Raw genomic sequence first — 17,967 nt, 5'->3', positions numbered from 1 at the left:
TTATCTAAAATTTAAAAATGCTTTGGTTAAAAATATACTTTACCATTACCTTCAGAGTAATGTGCTGAAAAAATGTGTGGGCTGCCATTGCTGACCTTTACTTTTTAAAAGGTTGCCTACTGTTATGTTAGCCCTCTGGTCTTAAACCTTTCTGATAACTGGTGTTTAAAAACTATTATACAATGCTCCATGCACGAGGCTTTTAATTTTTAACCTTAAGAGAAGCCATTTCTGACCCTGTTTCTAAAAATACTAGTTGCCTGCAGATCCAATAGCTCCAGCATTGTCTGATACTTTAAAATGATTCATTGATCCTTTAAAATGATTCATTGAACAAATATCAGAACTCCAGCTTTACTATTCACATATAGTACATGTCCCAGATTAGTGGCTTGACTAGCATTTTTGAAAACAGATTAGCAGCAGTAGCCCTCTATTTCGTTTTTTGTCATTTAGCGGTTTTGATAGTTACAAAAGCTTTTTTGTTTTGTTTTTTTCTTTACATACACCGTTAAAGAAGCACACTTTAAAATACAGGTTCTATTAGGCACCTACAGCATGTTGATATACCAAATGAAAAGCCAAAAACTACATTTGTCCCAAAATACCAATTTATTTGGTAGTACAGTCATCATTTATTTCATGGGAGAAAGTCTTTTCAGTCTCCTATCTGGTGACAACATTATGTACTACTACTGGGTTTTCATGTCTGCATCATACAGTCTCTAGATGGTGGTGGCATCGGTTACTGCCTTTTCAGTATCTAGGCAGTGGTAAATATCAGACACTATTTTTTTTTATTCTTTTGCTGGTGGTGGCATTGGTTATGGCTGTATAGTCTCTAACCAGTGGTGGCATTATCTACTGCGTTTTCAGTCTCTAGGTAGTGCTGGCATTAGCTCCTGTTCATTTTTTAGATAGTAGTGACATCAATTGCTGCCTTTTAAGTCTCTAGCCAATGGTGGCATCAGTTATTGTCTTATTAGTCTTTATCCATTGGTGGCACCAGATATTGTCCTATTATTTTCTATCCAGTGGTGGCATCAGATATTGTCCTATTAGTCGCTATCCAGTGGTGGCACCAGATATTGTCCTATTATTCTCTACCCATTGGTGGCATCAGATATTGTCCAATTAGTCTCTATTCAGTGGTGGCATCAGATATTGTCCTATTAGTCTATTCAGTGGTGGCATCAGATATTGTCCTATTAGTCTCTATTCAGTGGTGGCACCAGATATTGTCCAATTAGTCTCTATTCAGTGGTGGCATCAGTTATTGTCTTATTAGTCTCTATCCAGTGGTGGCATCAGTTTTTGTCTTATTAGTCTCTATCCAGTGGTGGCATCAGATATTGTCCTTTTAGTCTCTATCCAGTGGTGGCATCATTGTTCAGCCAATGGTGACATCAGATACTGCGTTTTCAGTCTCTAGCCATCGATAACATTGCTTTCTGCTTTTCCAGTTTCCAGCTAGTTGTAAGTATTAGTTACTGCCATTTAGTCAAGCCAAACAATGGCATCAAATACTAGAAAAACAATGGTAACCAACATCTTTTAGATGTCCACATAAATAAACATATATATATATATATAAACATAAATAAACATAATTCAGTTCATAACAAAATAATTTTGTTTTCACTCAGCTCACTCTTCTCCTTAAAGTTCCTATTTTAACAAGGCTCTTTTAAATTAACTTTTAGATAAGATTTGATAAAGAAAACTAGCCATCTGGCTGTGTGATCCTTCAGGGAGCTGCGTAGACTGTTCAGATTTTTATTGTACTTGACAGGATACATTCCTCTCTAACCTCAGTAATGCATCTCCTGATATTTTCTCATTATTTGGCATTGTACCATTAAACATTGAGTACACTTGCAGACAAATGCCTAATTTCATTCTGATCACTGTTTTCTTAAGCCACATAGACATTTGTTTGGCAGAACATTTGTATGTGTCAGTTTTTTATTTCAGGTCTGCTGTCCACAGCTGTTGATGTTGTTTCTACTGGAAATGGATCAGGTGTTGACTGCACAAAGGATTTCTCTTCCAGCATAGTGTTTGGTGCTTCAGGCTGTCCATCGTTCTCTTTGATTCCTTCCACTTTACTTACGGCTGCTGCATCAGTAATGTCTAAAGTTATCTTGTCAGCATCTTTTCCCAGGGAAGAAGTGCTGCTGCAGCTTGTAGGAGCCTCTTTGTCTTTCAATGTTTCATTAGCCTCATCTTTTGGCTCTGAAATGAAGCTCTTCACCTCCTGAGGTTTTATTGCTTCCATGATGATTGAGCTTTCACAATAATAATAGCCAGACAATTTGTTCTTTTTGTGCATTGAACATAGATCAATTCTACTAAATATTTCAGTTCCAAAACAGCAGTCTTCATATTCTTTATATAGATCACCGGAAATTCTCTTGAAGCCCTAAAACAGAACACAGAATTATTTCAATGCGGGTATGTCTCTAACAAAGTTGCCTAATACAAAAGTACATTTACTAGCAAAGTTATACTCACTTGGACAGAGAAAAAACAGGGGGAGTAATTTTAATATTATGTTCAGACAAACATCTGTCCTAATCGTATTTATTAAAACAATGTACCTGTGCCGACTTGCATACAAATTCAACTTGAGAAAAAAACCTACAGTCCCTATGTCTTATGTAACCCGGGGACTACCTGTACTAGGACTGATTTATTCGTGGTTTTGCCCTGTTACCAAGAGTTGAACACCAGTAATAAACTCTTCTTCAGGACCAAAGCACCATCCACCCTCTATATCACAGCCCAATAAGGATGCCTCCATAGCCGACCAAGACCATTCAATGCTTTCTTTTAGGCAGATCATGCTTGGAACGAAAATATTGCCGGGTTGTACCAGGGTGCTTAAAGCTGCATGTCAGAGAAACCTGAAGAAAATGATAGCTGCTGGCCAATATGTTCAGGTCTACCTGAAGCCCAAAATGTGACCGCCTTCTGATGCAGTAATGGGAGAGAGCTAGGTAGAAGATCCAATTGGTGTATGTGAACAGAAATGCATAGTGGTGTATGCTGACTGTAAATCTAGTCTGTGCATTCCATAACACCGCACATTCTACCAAATTTTACTTTGAATGCTTTAACGAGTATATATTATACAGCAATCATTAGAGTATTGTCATAGGCACAAGTTATTCAGGATACTGAGAGTTCTGAATTTCACTCCATTTTATGAATTGAGACAATAGTATATATTTGACGTTGTTTGCCATTTTTAAATCTTTAAACTCCCAATCTGTATATTTTGCTTTCATACACATCAAATAGGACTGAAAATAAGGAAAAAAAAAAGTTAAAAATCCAGCTGCCATCACACTGGACAATAAGGGATGGAACCATGTATTTGTAGAAGAATTTGGAATGATTCTAGTGTGTAACAAAAGCTTATTGAGCAGGAAAAGAAAATCAAAATCCCATGGTGTGTTTCACGTCAAACCTGCTCCTTTCAGACACTATGCGTGAAGCATCCAGGAAGGCTTTAAATAGCTATCCTGAGAAAGCGTGAATGGATAAAAATATGTGCAATTTATTGAAGACCAGACAGTCTCATTAAAGCAGAACTAAATCTAAAAGCAAACATACACAGTCCCGAGGGTAGCTCCATAAAAATAGTATAAATGTGAACAATGGTGTAGGAAAATCAGATTTAAAAATAAAATTAAACATACAAATAAACATATATATCAAAAATGTTTCTGGCAGCAAGGTAGGACACCCTTCTGTTTTCTAGATGCTTCTTGGGAGATTGATCTTATCCATCTCCTTGGCATCACAATGAATAACCTTACATACATATCTGCATCCTCTGGATCTTCCTATGTTTGTCCTACTAAGTTGCAACCATAACTGAGCAAAAAGAGTTAAAATGTTCTAGTAAATATAAGTAAATTAGCAGAGTATAATATAAGTTTAATATATAGCCATTTATAACTAGTAGCCCAGTTGAGCATATATTGTACAGCACCATGTACAGAAAAAGGGGTATGGAACATATATTGTGTAACATTATGAAAACAGTGTAGCAAAGTGTAAACATCACAATATACAGATTGCAGCGTTTAGAAGCATATATTATACAGCACAGTAAATGGACACAATGTGCAATATAAAATATGCAGTATGTGTTTTATGGTGTGCACAATATGCGCCACTATTTACATGCACAGTGCTTATTTTATTTTGTACCTCGCTTCAGTTTAAGCACTGTGCTGTATAATATATGTTTCCCTTTGCTACATTTGTGCTTCATGCTCTACAATATATGCTCCTTAACCACCCCAGGGGTAATCCTAAGTTTGACTTGGGGTAAAAAAAAAAAAAAAAGCTGAAAGCGGTAACGCCGAGTCACACTCGGGGTAGATAAAAAAGTAAAAAACAAACACTTACCTGATCCCATTGGTGTCCTCTGGCTTCCTCCAGGCTGCTGCCATCCTCTGGCCATGTACTCTTCCTCGATATGTCCCCTGCCAAGTGCGCTGGAGTTCCCCAGGAGTTCCCGGTGACATGGACGCGTACAGTTGCCTCTACGGGCACGGTGGGAATTTCAAATTATTTTGGATTGCATTTAATACAAAATAACTGTATTGAATGCAATATACTGGATTTCTATGTCAAAAAGTAGTACATTGCTTTTCATGAAAATGTGTTTTACAGTATATTATAATAGTATGAATATAGTAAAGTTTAAAACACAAAATCATGCGTTTCAAACTTTATATAAACTATATTCATACTAATATATTATACTGTAAATACTACTATGTACTGCTTTTAGACATATAAAATTGGACAGAAATTAACCGCCCAGGAGGTTAATGCTGTTCTCTGTAAATAGTGGAGCATATTAAGTACATCACAGTATATAGAGTGCATCATTCAGAAGCATATATTGTAGAGCACAGTGTACAGATGTAGCAAGGGGGAGCATAGAATATATAACAGTGCATAGATCGATGTACAGTATAAAATGTATAATATAGATAATATATAATATATATATGATAGATAGATAGATAGATAGATAGATAGATAGATAGATAGAGGAGCATGGTGTGTGCATCGCAGTATACAGAATGCAGCATATTTTGTACAGCACAGTGCACAAAAGGTTTGCTGGAACACCCAAATTCCCTGATGAAAGTGTATTTTCTCCAGTCTAGGAGAGCTTTATTAAATCAGGTCAATTTTTTAATGTGTGCTCAGTAATTTCTGGATGTAAAGCTTTATATGATTACTGTAAATGCCTCAGTTTTATTTAGGCTTTATGTTGTGGTCATATTAACATGTATTTGCATCTGCAAATAGCATGTAGTCCCTCTGAATCAGATAAAAAAAATTTTACCTCTGTCCTGGACAAACTTGTGTAAGTGTCCTGCCTACATCGGAACCACAACATACACCCCAAACCTTTACATTAAAGGAGGGATTAAAACAATACAGCAATCAGCCATGACAATACAGAATAAAATTACATTCAAAGTTAGATGTATATAGAAAACTCTACAATGTAGAAACTTCTAAAGAAAGGTAAAAATCACTTTTGTTTTTCTTTTTAGAATCTGAAACGAGGGGAAGCACAGGAGGGGATGCAGAGGAAAAAAAATATTCAAAATCAAGGCATGAAAATTCAGGATACGAAGTACATTTTAATCTACGCAAACACAATCTGAATCAGTCAGAACTTTCAGTGCTCAGTTAAGGATTCTAGATGAATTCTACAAATTTAATCTAAATAGGCACTTAATATGTATCAAGAAGCATTTTATTAAGAAACTGATTTTAGGCAGTGAGGTTAATAATGATAGCAAATCAGGCTCTCTTAGAGAACATTTAAAATTAATCCAATAAATGAGATGGGTAAAAGTATGACCATGCTGCAAGAGTCCACTATTATGGATATGAAAGATTAATAAAAACAGCCAGAAATATTGTAAATCCAAGCTCTAAAGCTAGTAATACGTCAGGAACCATAATATTTTTATTAGTTTTTCAAAGGAAAGTTTTTATAACATTGTAACAGAACATATTGATTTGTACACAAAATACCAGTAATAAAGAAAATAACAATATTTAATAAATACCAGTAGGGAATCATTCTGATCAAGATGAATAACACAATGCGCCCAGTATAGTACAACATAGTATAGTACAGGTACATATTGTATTCAACAGCAATCCTCTCCCCCCCAGTACAGAGTAAGAAACAAAAAAATCAAAACAAATATCAAATTGTGGTTAAAATGGTGATCAAGAAAAAAAAATCAATGTAATATAAAACATAACTGCAAAGTTTTATTGTAGAGAATGTGGTGATTCAATAAACATAAATCTTACTAAACTGTGTATCATAGTGGCCGCTCATTGGTTCAAATTAGCCATGGAGCGATATGATACTAACAAAGGATTTGGGGATCATAGCCCAAATTGCGATACCAGGAAGTCATTTTAAAAGTTGAGAGATCTCTTTACACTTATCAAGATGAACTAAAGAATTTACTGAAAGAATATTTCTGACTAAGTGGGAAATGAGTGTTATGCATATTGTAGTGTTATGCATATTGAGTACAATATTGTACAATGTTTGCACACAGCTTCATCAACCTATTTATGGTATATTGGGACTCTGCCTTCATCTGACAAAAACAAAAAATACTAACACCAGACGTTTTCTTTATGACCCAGAAATATTTACAAAATTAAATTGCACCCAAAACTGGATTTTTTACAGTAATATAAATTGTTGCAAGCTGCTGTAGAGTCAGAAGAGTGGTAACATCTTGAGATTCAACATTTTAAATAAAGAATGCACAATCATGAAAATATATCAGAGGACTTTGATTTTGTTTTTTCAGTGTAGCTTCATTTATTGAAATGGCTAGGCAATATATCTAAGAGACAGTTTTTAGGATTAAAGATCGCACATATCTGAAAAGTAAACTGATCACTAGACAATTTAAAAGAGAAGAGCTAGTGACAGTGGAAGCTAGAGAAAGAATTCTGCTATAACAAAAGAAACGTGAAACATAGGAAATAATAAATGAGAACGAGCCCTGCTTCCAGGTTACATTTTGTAAGCTCCACAAATCCAATGTATCCTTAATAAATACTGATCTATATTAAAGAATTACAAAACTTTAATATAATCCCCTCATTCCAGATTTGTTTCTAGATTAGTTGACAATTTGGAGTTAAAGTTGGCAGCAAATGCAATGTAGAATAAGAATCCTAAAAGTTTGAGTGGTTTTATAACATAGATGCACAGCATATAAACTTGGGCAGATATCACAAATACAAATCTGGGCAGATATGTGCTCCTTCCCATGCGCTATATAGGGAGACACAGGAAGAGGGCATGAATGCAATTGTGGGTGAAAAAACAGTCTGTATCTATGTATGGGGACACTTGGGTCCTCTGATTAGTAAGCACATGTCTCCATTATTATCTCTGGGGACAATTATATAGCTTATGGTGATGTTTTATTAGATAATCTTTGGATAAAGGATACCTGAAGTATTCAGGATATCAATGGATATGAAAGCTTTTTTAACTATTATGAAGTACAACTTTGTGAATAAGACGTTTATATATATATATATATATATATATATATATATATATATACATAAATTGACAATTATATACTTTGTAAAAACAAAATCACACAGGATTTGACCCCCCACCCTTCTTTGGGGACTATTGGTTATACAGACTTCCTCTCCTGGCTCCTTTCATTTGGCACTGATATGTTCTCCTTATTGGTTAATCTGTGATATAAATGCTAGAAGCAACTATGTAAGTGGAAAGTTTTATACATTACATGGGTACAGTTTGAATATTATAATTTTATAGATTGATATATTATGATATTATAGATTGAGCCATATGATAGATGATATGTTTTAGTTGTACAAAATTCAGTCAACAAATGAATGTTTCTCCTGAGGAAGCTTTATTAGTGAAAGAACATTTATAAATGTATATGCATCAGCTTTACTGTAAAGTAAAGAATATACAAGATACTCAGCACTCAGAAAATGGAGCTGTCAGATTTGATTGGATTTTATGTTATTGTAAAATTGATTAAAAACAATCTAATTTCCTGACATTTTTCAAAAAAAGGAAGGAAAATAAGATCCTCCATGTCTGCCAGCACAAGGGAAAAATACCAAGCTTGTGGACTAAAAGGAAAAAAACAAGCTAAATAATATCCAGTTGTTCATCTTCCATTAAATTTCTTTTTTTTCCTTCATAAACATAGTTTTATTGAGCAGAAGTATAAGTATATTTTTAAATAAATAGATGGTTTCAAGTTTTTTTTAGCATGCATTGTTAAAGATGAAGTTAGAAAAGTGAAACTTAAAGACTACATACCCACAGTACATAAAGGGATAATAGCGTCCATATGCTTGACAAGGAAAGCATCTTCAGTATTGAAACGCATCAATAGTTTGCCAGCACACGGTATGGTCACCAACCTAGACAGGAACACACTAGTGGTAGCAAGTCAACCACTTTTCATCCTCTATGACAGACTATTATTAATGATGGACGATTGATGGATGATGATGGATGATGGGAGAGGTCTTTTCGGAGAGAAAAGATTTACCCAAGGTCTGAAAAGATTTGCTTGGTGAACATTGTTGAATTTTTTGCCCAATGTGATCATTGTATTACTAAACAAGCATAAAAATTATAGTGGGTGACCAAGGTTTTAGTAGTGCAGTGTTCTGATTTTTATCTTGCTCAGATATACAAATATGGTATTTTTGTATATCTGTATATGTATATGTGATTTTATTATACTATAGGACTTTGTATAGTATGTTCCAGAAAAGAAGGTTAGTGGTGTGTCATAGTATGTGGCATGTAATCATAGACATTTATCATAGACGATGACATTTATAATGCGAGTAAACAATAATATAATGTTTTGCATTTTTAATTTTAATTATGCATCTGGCAAATAAGTGCCTTTGGAAAGAATCATCTTCTTGCTCTGTATTTTTACTACTTACTTACTATTAAGAGCTTAATTTCTGCTACACAGTTTATAGCAGGGAAATATACTTTTTTGAATTGTGGTGTATTTATACCATTATTCTAAAGTGGTGATCCTATTACATAAATTAATGGAAAATGAGAAAATGTGTAAACAGATTTGCCTATCATATATATCTATTCAATAATAAAAAATAATGTAAAATGCTGCAAAGGAAAACCATTAGTCTGAAAAAGAGTGTTTCTAATTTACCCCACTCCATTAATATGAATTTTTAAAATGTAAGAATAATATTGTTAAATGACCACTAGATGGCACCTCTTCAGCTACATATTACTAAGGAATTCTTCATCATGATCATCCCTGGAAAATAATAAACTAAAAACAATTCCAGGACAAAACAATGTCACATCTCAATATTATAATACTTCTTTTGGTTTTCATTGGCATAGACTATTTTTTTTATTATTGAAAAGGTGTGTTATATGAGAATGAAGAGCAATACCATACATATCAGTTACTTTTACGGTCTATAAATTATGTTATTGGTCTTGGCCAATAACTTGCAAGGAATATTCTACATATATTTATGTCTTAAAATTCTGCAAGCTTTATCCTGATGATAGCTGGGAGTCTCTAAATTTCAGTTTAAATACTTCACCAAGAGCAGTCCTGAACTAATGATCACATCATTAATGAGGTATAATCTCTAATATTGCAATAAAACATACTGGAAAAAATAGTCTACACCTATGCAATATTTATTTTTATAGCAAAATTGTGCTCACTCCAGAATTGGTGATGTTGGAAAGTTTATAAAACAATTCTAAAAAAAAAAAAAAAAAAAAGCAATTACCTAGCCTAAAATACCAGTCATAGTTGTATTTTCAGGTTAACAATCTATGTTAGTTAGCAGAAAATAAATTGCTAATATTTTGTTTTCTATATTTTTATATTTGTGTCCTAAGTACTTTAGATTAGCTTTCTTTCTGCTTGATCACAAAAAATGCACATGGGCCATAAATTTAAGTAATTTTACAGTTAACCCTTTCCTTTTAGGTTTTGGGAGTCAGGAAGTTTCCTTCCTTTATGAATGTATGCCACAAAATCTGTTTACTTAAAGCTATCCACCATACGATTTATTAATGGATAACCTTTTCATAGAAATAAATGAATATCGTAGCTGCCAAAAAGAAGAAAGGCCTGGCTTGGTGCCCTGGAACCAGCAGTATAGTAGGGTGCACAGGAAAGATCTTGAAGGAGATGGGGACTGGTATATGTAAGACTTGGGGGGGGGGTACATGTTAAGGATAAATGTATTAAAATTAAATGAATTCCTAAGATTCTAAACCTTTATTTTTAGAACATGCCAGAATGAGCAATCAGGCTATCAGGGGGTTCTTCTATGCTTAAAATTAAAGAATTATTATACTATATGCAAAAAAGGACAATCACTAGCCATGCTAACCCAGTAATTTATCCAAAATAACACTTTTTTAAAAAAAAATCTTTTATAAAATAAATCTTACAAAAATATACATCTTTCTAAATCGGCACTATAATAAATCTATTTAATAACACTTTTTATCAGTCACAATATTCACATATACAGTAGAACTTAATAATGCTCATATGGTCTATGGGGCTAAAGTAACATACCCCCACCATTATATCCAAATCATTACTCTGAACAGTAGACAGAAGTCATGATCTACTGATTAATGCTTTGTACAAAAAAAATCTAGGCAAAGCATTTTTTCCAGTTTGAAACCAACCTGGGTGATCCTATGTGCACTGTAACCTAATTTTCCTGTTTTTGTCTGTATGGACTCAAACATAATGTCACCTCCTTCTCTGAACCATTCAAATTAAAAAAAATATATTCTTATAATAGTATTTTTTTAAAACTGTGGATATTTTTGTTTTTGATAGCATCGTATTGAAATACTGGAGCACTAAGAAGAAATATAATTTCTGACAAGCAGCAACAACCAAATCCAATACCAACATTTGTTCAATAGTCAACGATTATTTGATATTCTACCTTTGATGTTAGGTAGAACAACTGAACATCTTTGCCATGTCAGCATGCCTCATATGGACAGTTGAACAAGTAGGCTTGCTTTTCATTTAATCACATCTAGACAAGGAAAGGCTGTGTAAAATCCTTCTCCCATCCTCTGCCTGTATGGTCTATTAAACTCTAATTCCACTGTGTACATTCTAAAGATCAGCTGTTAGCTTTCCACACCTGCTTTAATCCACACCTTCACTTATGTATGTAGGAGACAAGCTGAAAAACTTGGAGTTCCATGAACTCTAGTGACACACTTTTGTGTATATTACAGAAAGCAATAACTAAACTGTTACAAGTTTTAAATTAGTTGTGTCCTTTAGATTGACTCCTATAGAAATAATAATATTTACCTTTCTTCGTAGAAATGGAGCCTTTGTAAGCTTCAGGAAAGTTAAATGCGGATTAAAAGCTTTGGTTCCAGTAAGATCCACACCATTACGTATGAAACATTCTGTCACTTCTTCTGTTAAAAAATAGAGAACACTGTAAATAAAATCCTAGGAGACATTAGTATTTTTAAGTAACAGTGTATAGGGAATATATTTTTAATATCATGGAAGTTATACAATGATCATATTCAATCCAGGCAGCTGTGCAAAATGTGTCTTTGGCACTTTGCAAATTCACTTTACATCCCCTGGCTCTTAGTGGAAGAATCAGTCACCTTGTTTAAAAATAAATCATGAATAAGTTCACTTAGATAACCCAACATTTGGTGAGTCTGCCTACTTAATAGAAATAAATAAGTTTGCTTGATCCTAAAAGTTTATTTGGCTACTAAATTGTATTCAAAAGTACAGTAAACTCCCCAGTTTCTGGAGCTCAAGCAAGTGGCATGTGACCTAATAAAATTAAAAATATTAATTAGAAGTTAAACTTTGCACACCATGCCATCACTAAGCCGACACTTTGTAGCACCTATTGCTCCTGTGTGTTCCCAGTGCCCAAAAGCATCCAAATTTAGGAACTCTACTGATGCCATTATACTGCCCTGTGCTTTTTGTGGGACATTCTATTTCTATAATACAGTTTATGGTATCGTACAGGTAGTCCCATAGTTAAGGACATCCAACATAAAGACACCTCCTAGATATGAACAGCTGTGTGCAGAACCTGCATGACTTTCAGAAGAAATCTTTTTGCTAAACACAGCTGAGGTTGTGGGTGATCCTAAAGACTGAGCTGATCTGTAACCTCATGTAACCCTTTAATGACCGGGACAAACTCTGCGGTTGTTACTTTTTGCACACCAAAGCACAGCTTGGTCCAGCGGTTAATGAATGTCTAAGCTCCATAAAGTTTTTTTTTGCTGTATGATTAACTCACAGTGAGGATTTTATACAGTAACTGACACCATGCTGCCTAATAATATGTTGAGACAAACATCTGTCCTTATTGTATTTATTAAAAAATATACATGTTCTGACTTACATACAGATTCAACTTAGCAACAAACCTACCTACCCTCATATGTAACCCTGGGACTATCTGTATAATATGGGGTTTAGAATTAGTTCAGCCAATTTTTAAGAGTAACCTCCTGAGCAACTAGAAACTACATTTACTCGGAATCTACCAATCCTTGTGCTGGATAACTAGAGGTTTACTGTATATTCGCCATGTTATGTCCGATTGGGTATTTAAAAGAAACACTTTCATATAAAAGAATTACATATGTAAAATAGCCATCTATGCACTGTGCGCCGTTTCAAAGCTACATGGTTCTGCTGTGGCTGCCTCTATTGCAAGGATCAGCTAAAAAAACCTTTTATACATTGTGAATGCTAGCAGGTGCATCAAATACAATGAAAGATGAAAAACTTTCTCATTTACTGCAAATGTGCACTAAAATTATCCCAGCCACTCACAGACTCTTGCAAAGTGTCACACGTACAACTGGTCATGAACAGTTAAATAATGGACTTTGAATTATTTGTAGGACAGCTTTTAGGCAAGCATATGGGAAGTGTATGTTGAAGGCACCTGTGAGAGCAGGTTTTCTTTTTAAAAAAAACTGCATGTGTATTTCAGGGCCATGGGAGTGGTAATATATTCATAAGATAATTACTGTACCATATGGGCAAAGTATTGGATACACTTTTTAAATGACTGTCATACAAAATGATTATTTGTGAGATATTCTGATGACAGTTTTGGAAAAAAAAAGCTGTACAAATGCTTGGTTCTCTGGGATATTCCATTACCTGCAATTCGAACGAGCAGTTCCTGTACATTCTCTGTAATCTTTATATACAGTACTTGGTTATTAAACTGTCCAATACCATGAAGTGATAGTTTCAGTGTTTCACCTTGCAGTAGTTTCTCTACTTTTTCCTTGCTTTGTTGTAATGCTAAGACCGCCCTGGTAGAAGTGAATAATAACAATAATAAAGCAGGTATTTTAAGGACACAGTTCTTTATATCTACTTTCAAAATCTGTGGTTCACAATAAGACAGGACACTGAATAGAAAGCAGTGTGTGGAATGTTTTGTCAGCAGTGTCTATGCAATTCTAGTTTTCTTATCCTTGAGAAGAAAACTGCATCTAAACAATCAAGTACAAGAGCTACTGCTATTACAGCAGCCAGAAAAATCTCTTTATATATATTTTCTCCATGTTTTTTAGTAACAATTTTAGGGTGAAAAAGCACTTCCTACTATGTGGATGAGACAAAACACTTTAGAACGGATCACATTGCCCATGCTAGTAATACAGAGCATCAACTCTTTAGTCTTGTTGATTTAGATGTATATGGAATATGGTTGGTAAACAGATCATGACAATACAGCAAGTTCACAAATCAGCAGATTTATTGAATGGGAGGTTTTAGGTAATGCAGACATAGGTTGAAACTCTTCAAGCATACCTGTTTTATCTCTGGATTTGGGCTGATTTGAGACACAAAGTCAGTCAGGTATTTTACTAATATTGGCTAACGGCTGGACCTGGCCAGCTAAGTAAGAGCGTTATAGGAATCTACAGGATTCACTCAGTATCTACGCTAAGGAAGAATTTTGTGACTACAACACAGCACAAAGCAGAACAAAGCACTGTTACCGTGGCCTGCTTGGTGTCTCCTGCCTATTGTACACTTGTCATTATATATAATATATGTATACCATTTTGCCACATCATAGTGCACATATCCACCTCATGTTGGTCAGAACCCACTGCAAATCTGTCACAACCAAGTTTTTTAAAACAAATTTTGATTCAGCTTGGGTTAGAGATTTCTTTAGAGAGTCACAGGTGATTGACACACCCAGGTGAATCAGGACTGCAGGGTGCAATGGGGGAATATGATGTGAATTTATATTACTGGGCAACCTGATTAGCGTGAACTTTCAGAAGCATTATTAAATGTCTTTATGTACATTTATCCCTTTCTGAGGAGTATAAATATTGTTACCCACGTACTCATTTCTCTCAGATGATAACTGGTATCTGGCTCCTCAATAAAGAGGAGTACCTAATTCAAAACATATGCTGCACCACACATCCTTTTTTAGGATCGGTTTTGGGGAAGTTTTTTGGTTTTTGTCCTTCCAACATTTGCCCTGATTTATTAAAGCTCTCCAAGACTAAATCAGATATACTTCTGTGAACCAGCAAACCTGGAATGGATCTGGTCCGGGATTGAAAACATTTGCTAACAAATAGCAAGGAACTTTTAAGAAATCCATTCCAGGTTTGCTGGACAACCCAGATTCACTAATGAAAGTGTATCCTCTCCAGCCTTTGATTGCTTTGATGAATCAGGTCCATTGAACCAAGACAGCCCTTAGTGAGGTGAGGGGAAGTTTTGCCATTCCACAGCTTACCGTGTCTTTTGCCTTGTAAAATTGTCAGCATTTAACTCCAAGATTTATCTTTCATATGGTGTGATATGATAACCCTTCTGCATTTATATACAAATTCCATATTGATATTTGTCATTCTTACCTTTTAACTTCTTCGTCACCTTTCAGATGTGCAACTAAGATTGTTAGATGCACTCTTTCTGCTGGTATTAGAGCTTTCATTAGTTTAGGCTCCTTTGAAACAATATGTTCTTGAAGATCTTCAATTAAATCTAATATCTACAAAAAAACATTTATGCATTAAAAATACTGGTTGGAAGTAGACAACCAAAAAAGAAATTAAGTACGACATTCTTAACTCTTACACTAGAATTCATTAATTTATCTAGAGAAACTTTAAAAATTAGAATTCTTTCTTCTTTTTAATTTTCCAGATAAGTAGATATTTTCTTCTGAAGTCTTTTAGGAAAATAAAAATATCATTTGTAAAAATGCCCTTTTTTTGTAGGAAAGGGCAGACCTTGCCGGGTTTTTCACTTATTCTGCTTTTTCTACTTGAAAAATTACATTTCCAGTTGCTTTGTATTACCTGGCCACAGCTTGCAATTTATTTGTGAAAAAGCTGTTCATAATTAAAAAAAATAATAATAATACACTGAACATGTAGTTACAGGTTTACACAAGTTTATCAAGTTCAATTAATAAAAAAAATAAAATAGATAAACATGCATATGCAGAGCTGTATTACTGAAACTGAAAAAACTATTGCAATTTGGCAGCAAAGTGAACATACAATACCAGTGTATAAAATAAATGTTAGAAAAATTGTAATATACACAGTTAAATACATGCACAGAATGTTGCATTAATAAAATTGGATGGATTAAATTGCATGATACAAACAATACTTCCAATTCCTTTAACAGTAAATCAAAGTATTCCTCTTTAAATCTAATCTTTTTTGCCATACATTTTAGGGAATCTTAAAAAAGTAGTTGCTTGTAGACCAAAACTTTCAAGAATGGTAAAGGTATGCATAGGGAAAGCCCTGACCTAGCCATTTAAACATGGGCATCCTCAAAAGAAGGTATATTATTATGCCAACTAGGGAAGGGTCACCGTGTCCAGGCAGAAAGGACTGTTAGGATACAAAATTTCAGAAAACATGGAATCGATTTTTTAAAATCATTTGCTAGATCTATTCCAGGTTTGCTGGATCACCCAGCTTCTCTGATATAAAGTGAATTCTCTCTAGCCTTGGAGAGCTTTAATAAATCAGGGCCAGTTAAACTTTATATAAACTGACAATACCTAGTGGAATCCACAGCTTCAAACTACATCTCTCCTTAATGAGGGTTTGTAGGATGATTAGTAGCATATTTAACACTAAACAGTATGCTCAACATATACCCAAGAACTTTTCTGGCACAAGAAGAAAATCACAGCCTGCAACAGATTCTGAATAGCCTTAAAGTAGCCACACGTATTTAACTGTAATTGAATTGAACACTGCATTTTATCCTCATGAATAGGTTTTGTTATGCTCACAATAGTATATTCACATCCATGGCCGAGACACCATTGAATATCCTTCTAAAGCAACAAAATATGGCATACTTGGATCAGATGCATAGTGAATGCCCAGTTTGTTAAAATACAAAGGTGCAAAAAAACACACAACCCGGTATAAGGATAACAGAGACTCTTTTTTTGCGTACACCTAAACGTTAAAAGGACATTTTTGACGACATCAAAGGTCCACAAATCTTTCCCGACAAAATCAGCAGATGCTTCCAAGCTAATGTGCCCAATATTTAAAACCCAAGCTTGGCACTTTCACATCCTCAATAATGTAAGACCAGCTAGCGCCTTTCTTAAGGAAGTCAATGTTTAATATAGTCAATATAACAAGTTCATGAGAAGAGAGGGTCTTCCTAAAATACTTTGTGCTTCCTTCCCATAACAGAAGATAGAAATCTCCTGGTTTCAATCTAAAATCGAATCCAAAACGACAGAAATAATATATTACCCTACATTACCTCAAAAGTACCTTGGTTAATCAAAACTTTAAATATCTATTTTTTGTGCACGATAGAGTTATTTTAAAAGCTTTATCACCTTTTCTTTTTTATCTCTTGACAAAAGAAAAATAAAGTCTATCCTAACTCAAGAAAAATGGCACCAGTTTCTGATACAGTTTGAGGATCTTTTATGATAAAATGTCCAATGCTAAATATAATTTCATCCTAATATAACATAAAATTTTTATGCCAAAAAATAAAAAAGGATGTCTTGAAGCTAAATGGAATACAGAAAGGGAGAACTAAAGAGCATAAGCAATTTTACAGTTTAGTGGAAAGACTGTTTGAACTGAACTTACTGGCATTACCAGCATAATAAAGACATTCAGAAACAGTAGGAATGTTCACACATTAGTTGCCTACCTCACAAAGCTGTCATGTATTCTGCCACGGAAGCATGCATTTAAAAACTAAAATCTATTTCTTTATTGTCACAGCCTGTTGTGCAACAATATTATCAGTTTTTAAATATGACATAACAATCCAAGATTGGCCACTATAAAGCCTATTGGTATCTGTTGTGCGTTGGTAATCAGTTTGATTTAAAGAGTTTTCAATTTAAAGAGTCTAGCACAGTGAAAACCTTTTTTACCACAAAAAAAAAAACTGGAGCACTTTTTATATATATATATATATATATATATATATATATATATATATATATATATATGAAAGCGCACACTAGCATGAATAAAAACATATGACGGCACAATCTTGAATATATAGGAACACACTCTAGATGTATTATGATTACCGTAATGCTCAAACGGGAGTTTTAAGCAGTAACCACCAAAAAAGAAAAGCATGTTGTGTAATCTCCTAAACAATCGCGGTATTCATACAAACTAAAGCTACATACACACTTCCAATTATTATCGTTGGAAAACGAACGACAAACGATCCTGCACGATATCTACGAACGATCGTATAGCACCGATCCTGTACATACAGATAACGACACGATCGTTCGTAG

At 34.2% G+C, this 17,967-nt stretch overlaps 1 protein-coding gene across 1 annotated transcript in view; it reads right to left on the bottom strand.

The window, feature by feature from the left end:
* Positions 1 to 616: 616 nt before the first annotated feature.
* The window catches only part of LOC140331990 (uncharacterized), a 30,771-nt gene continuing 13,420 nt past the window's right edge, over positions 617 to 17,967 (bottom strand). Inside the window, exons 4-7 of the mRNA XM_072413309.1 lie at positions 15,056 to 15,192; positions 13,317 to 13,474; positions 11,463 to 11,575; positions 617 to 2,422 (exon numbers count right to left, since the gene is read on the bottom strand). Coding sequence (XP_072269410.1) covers positions 1,958 to 2,422; positions 11,463 to 11,575; positions 13,317 to 13,474; positions 15,056 to 15,192 — 873 coding nt within the window. The 3' untranslated portion in view covers positions 617 to 1,957. The remainder of the gene's footprint in view (positions 2,423 to 11,462; positions 11,576 to 13,316; positions 13,475 to 15,055; positions 15,193 to 17,967) is intronic.

Source organism: Pyxicephalus adspersus, chromosome 5 (assembly GCF_032062135.1).
Source record: "Pyxicephalus adspersus chromosome 5, UCB_Pads_2.0, whole genome shotgun sequence".
NCBI lineage: Eukaryota > Metazoa > Chordata > Amphibia > Anura > Pyxicephalidae > Pyxicephalus > Pyxicephalus adspersus.
Note: the sequence above shows the minus strand (reverse complement) of the source record. Positions and strands in the feature narration are given on the sequence as shown.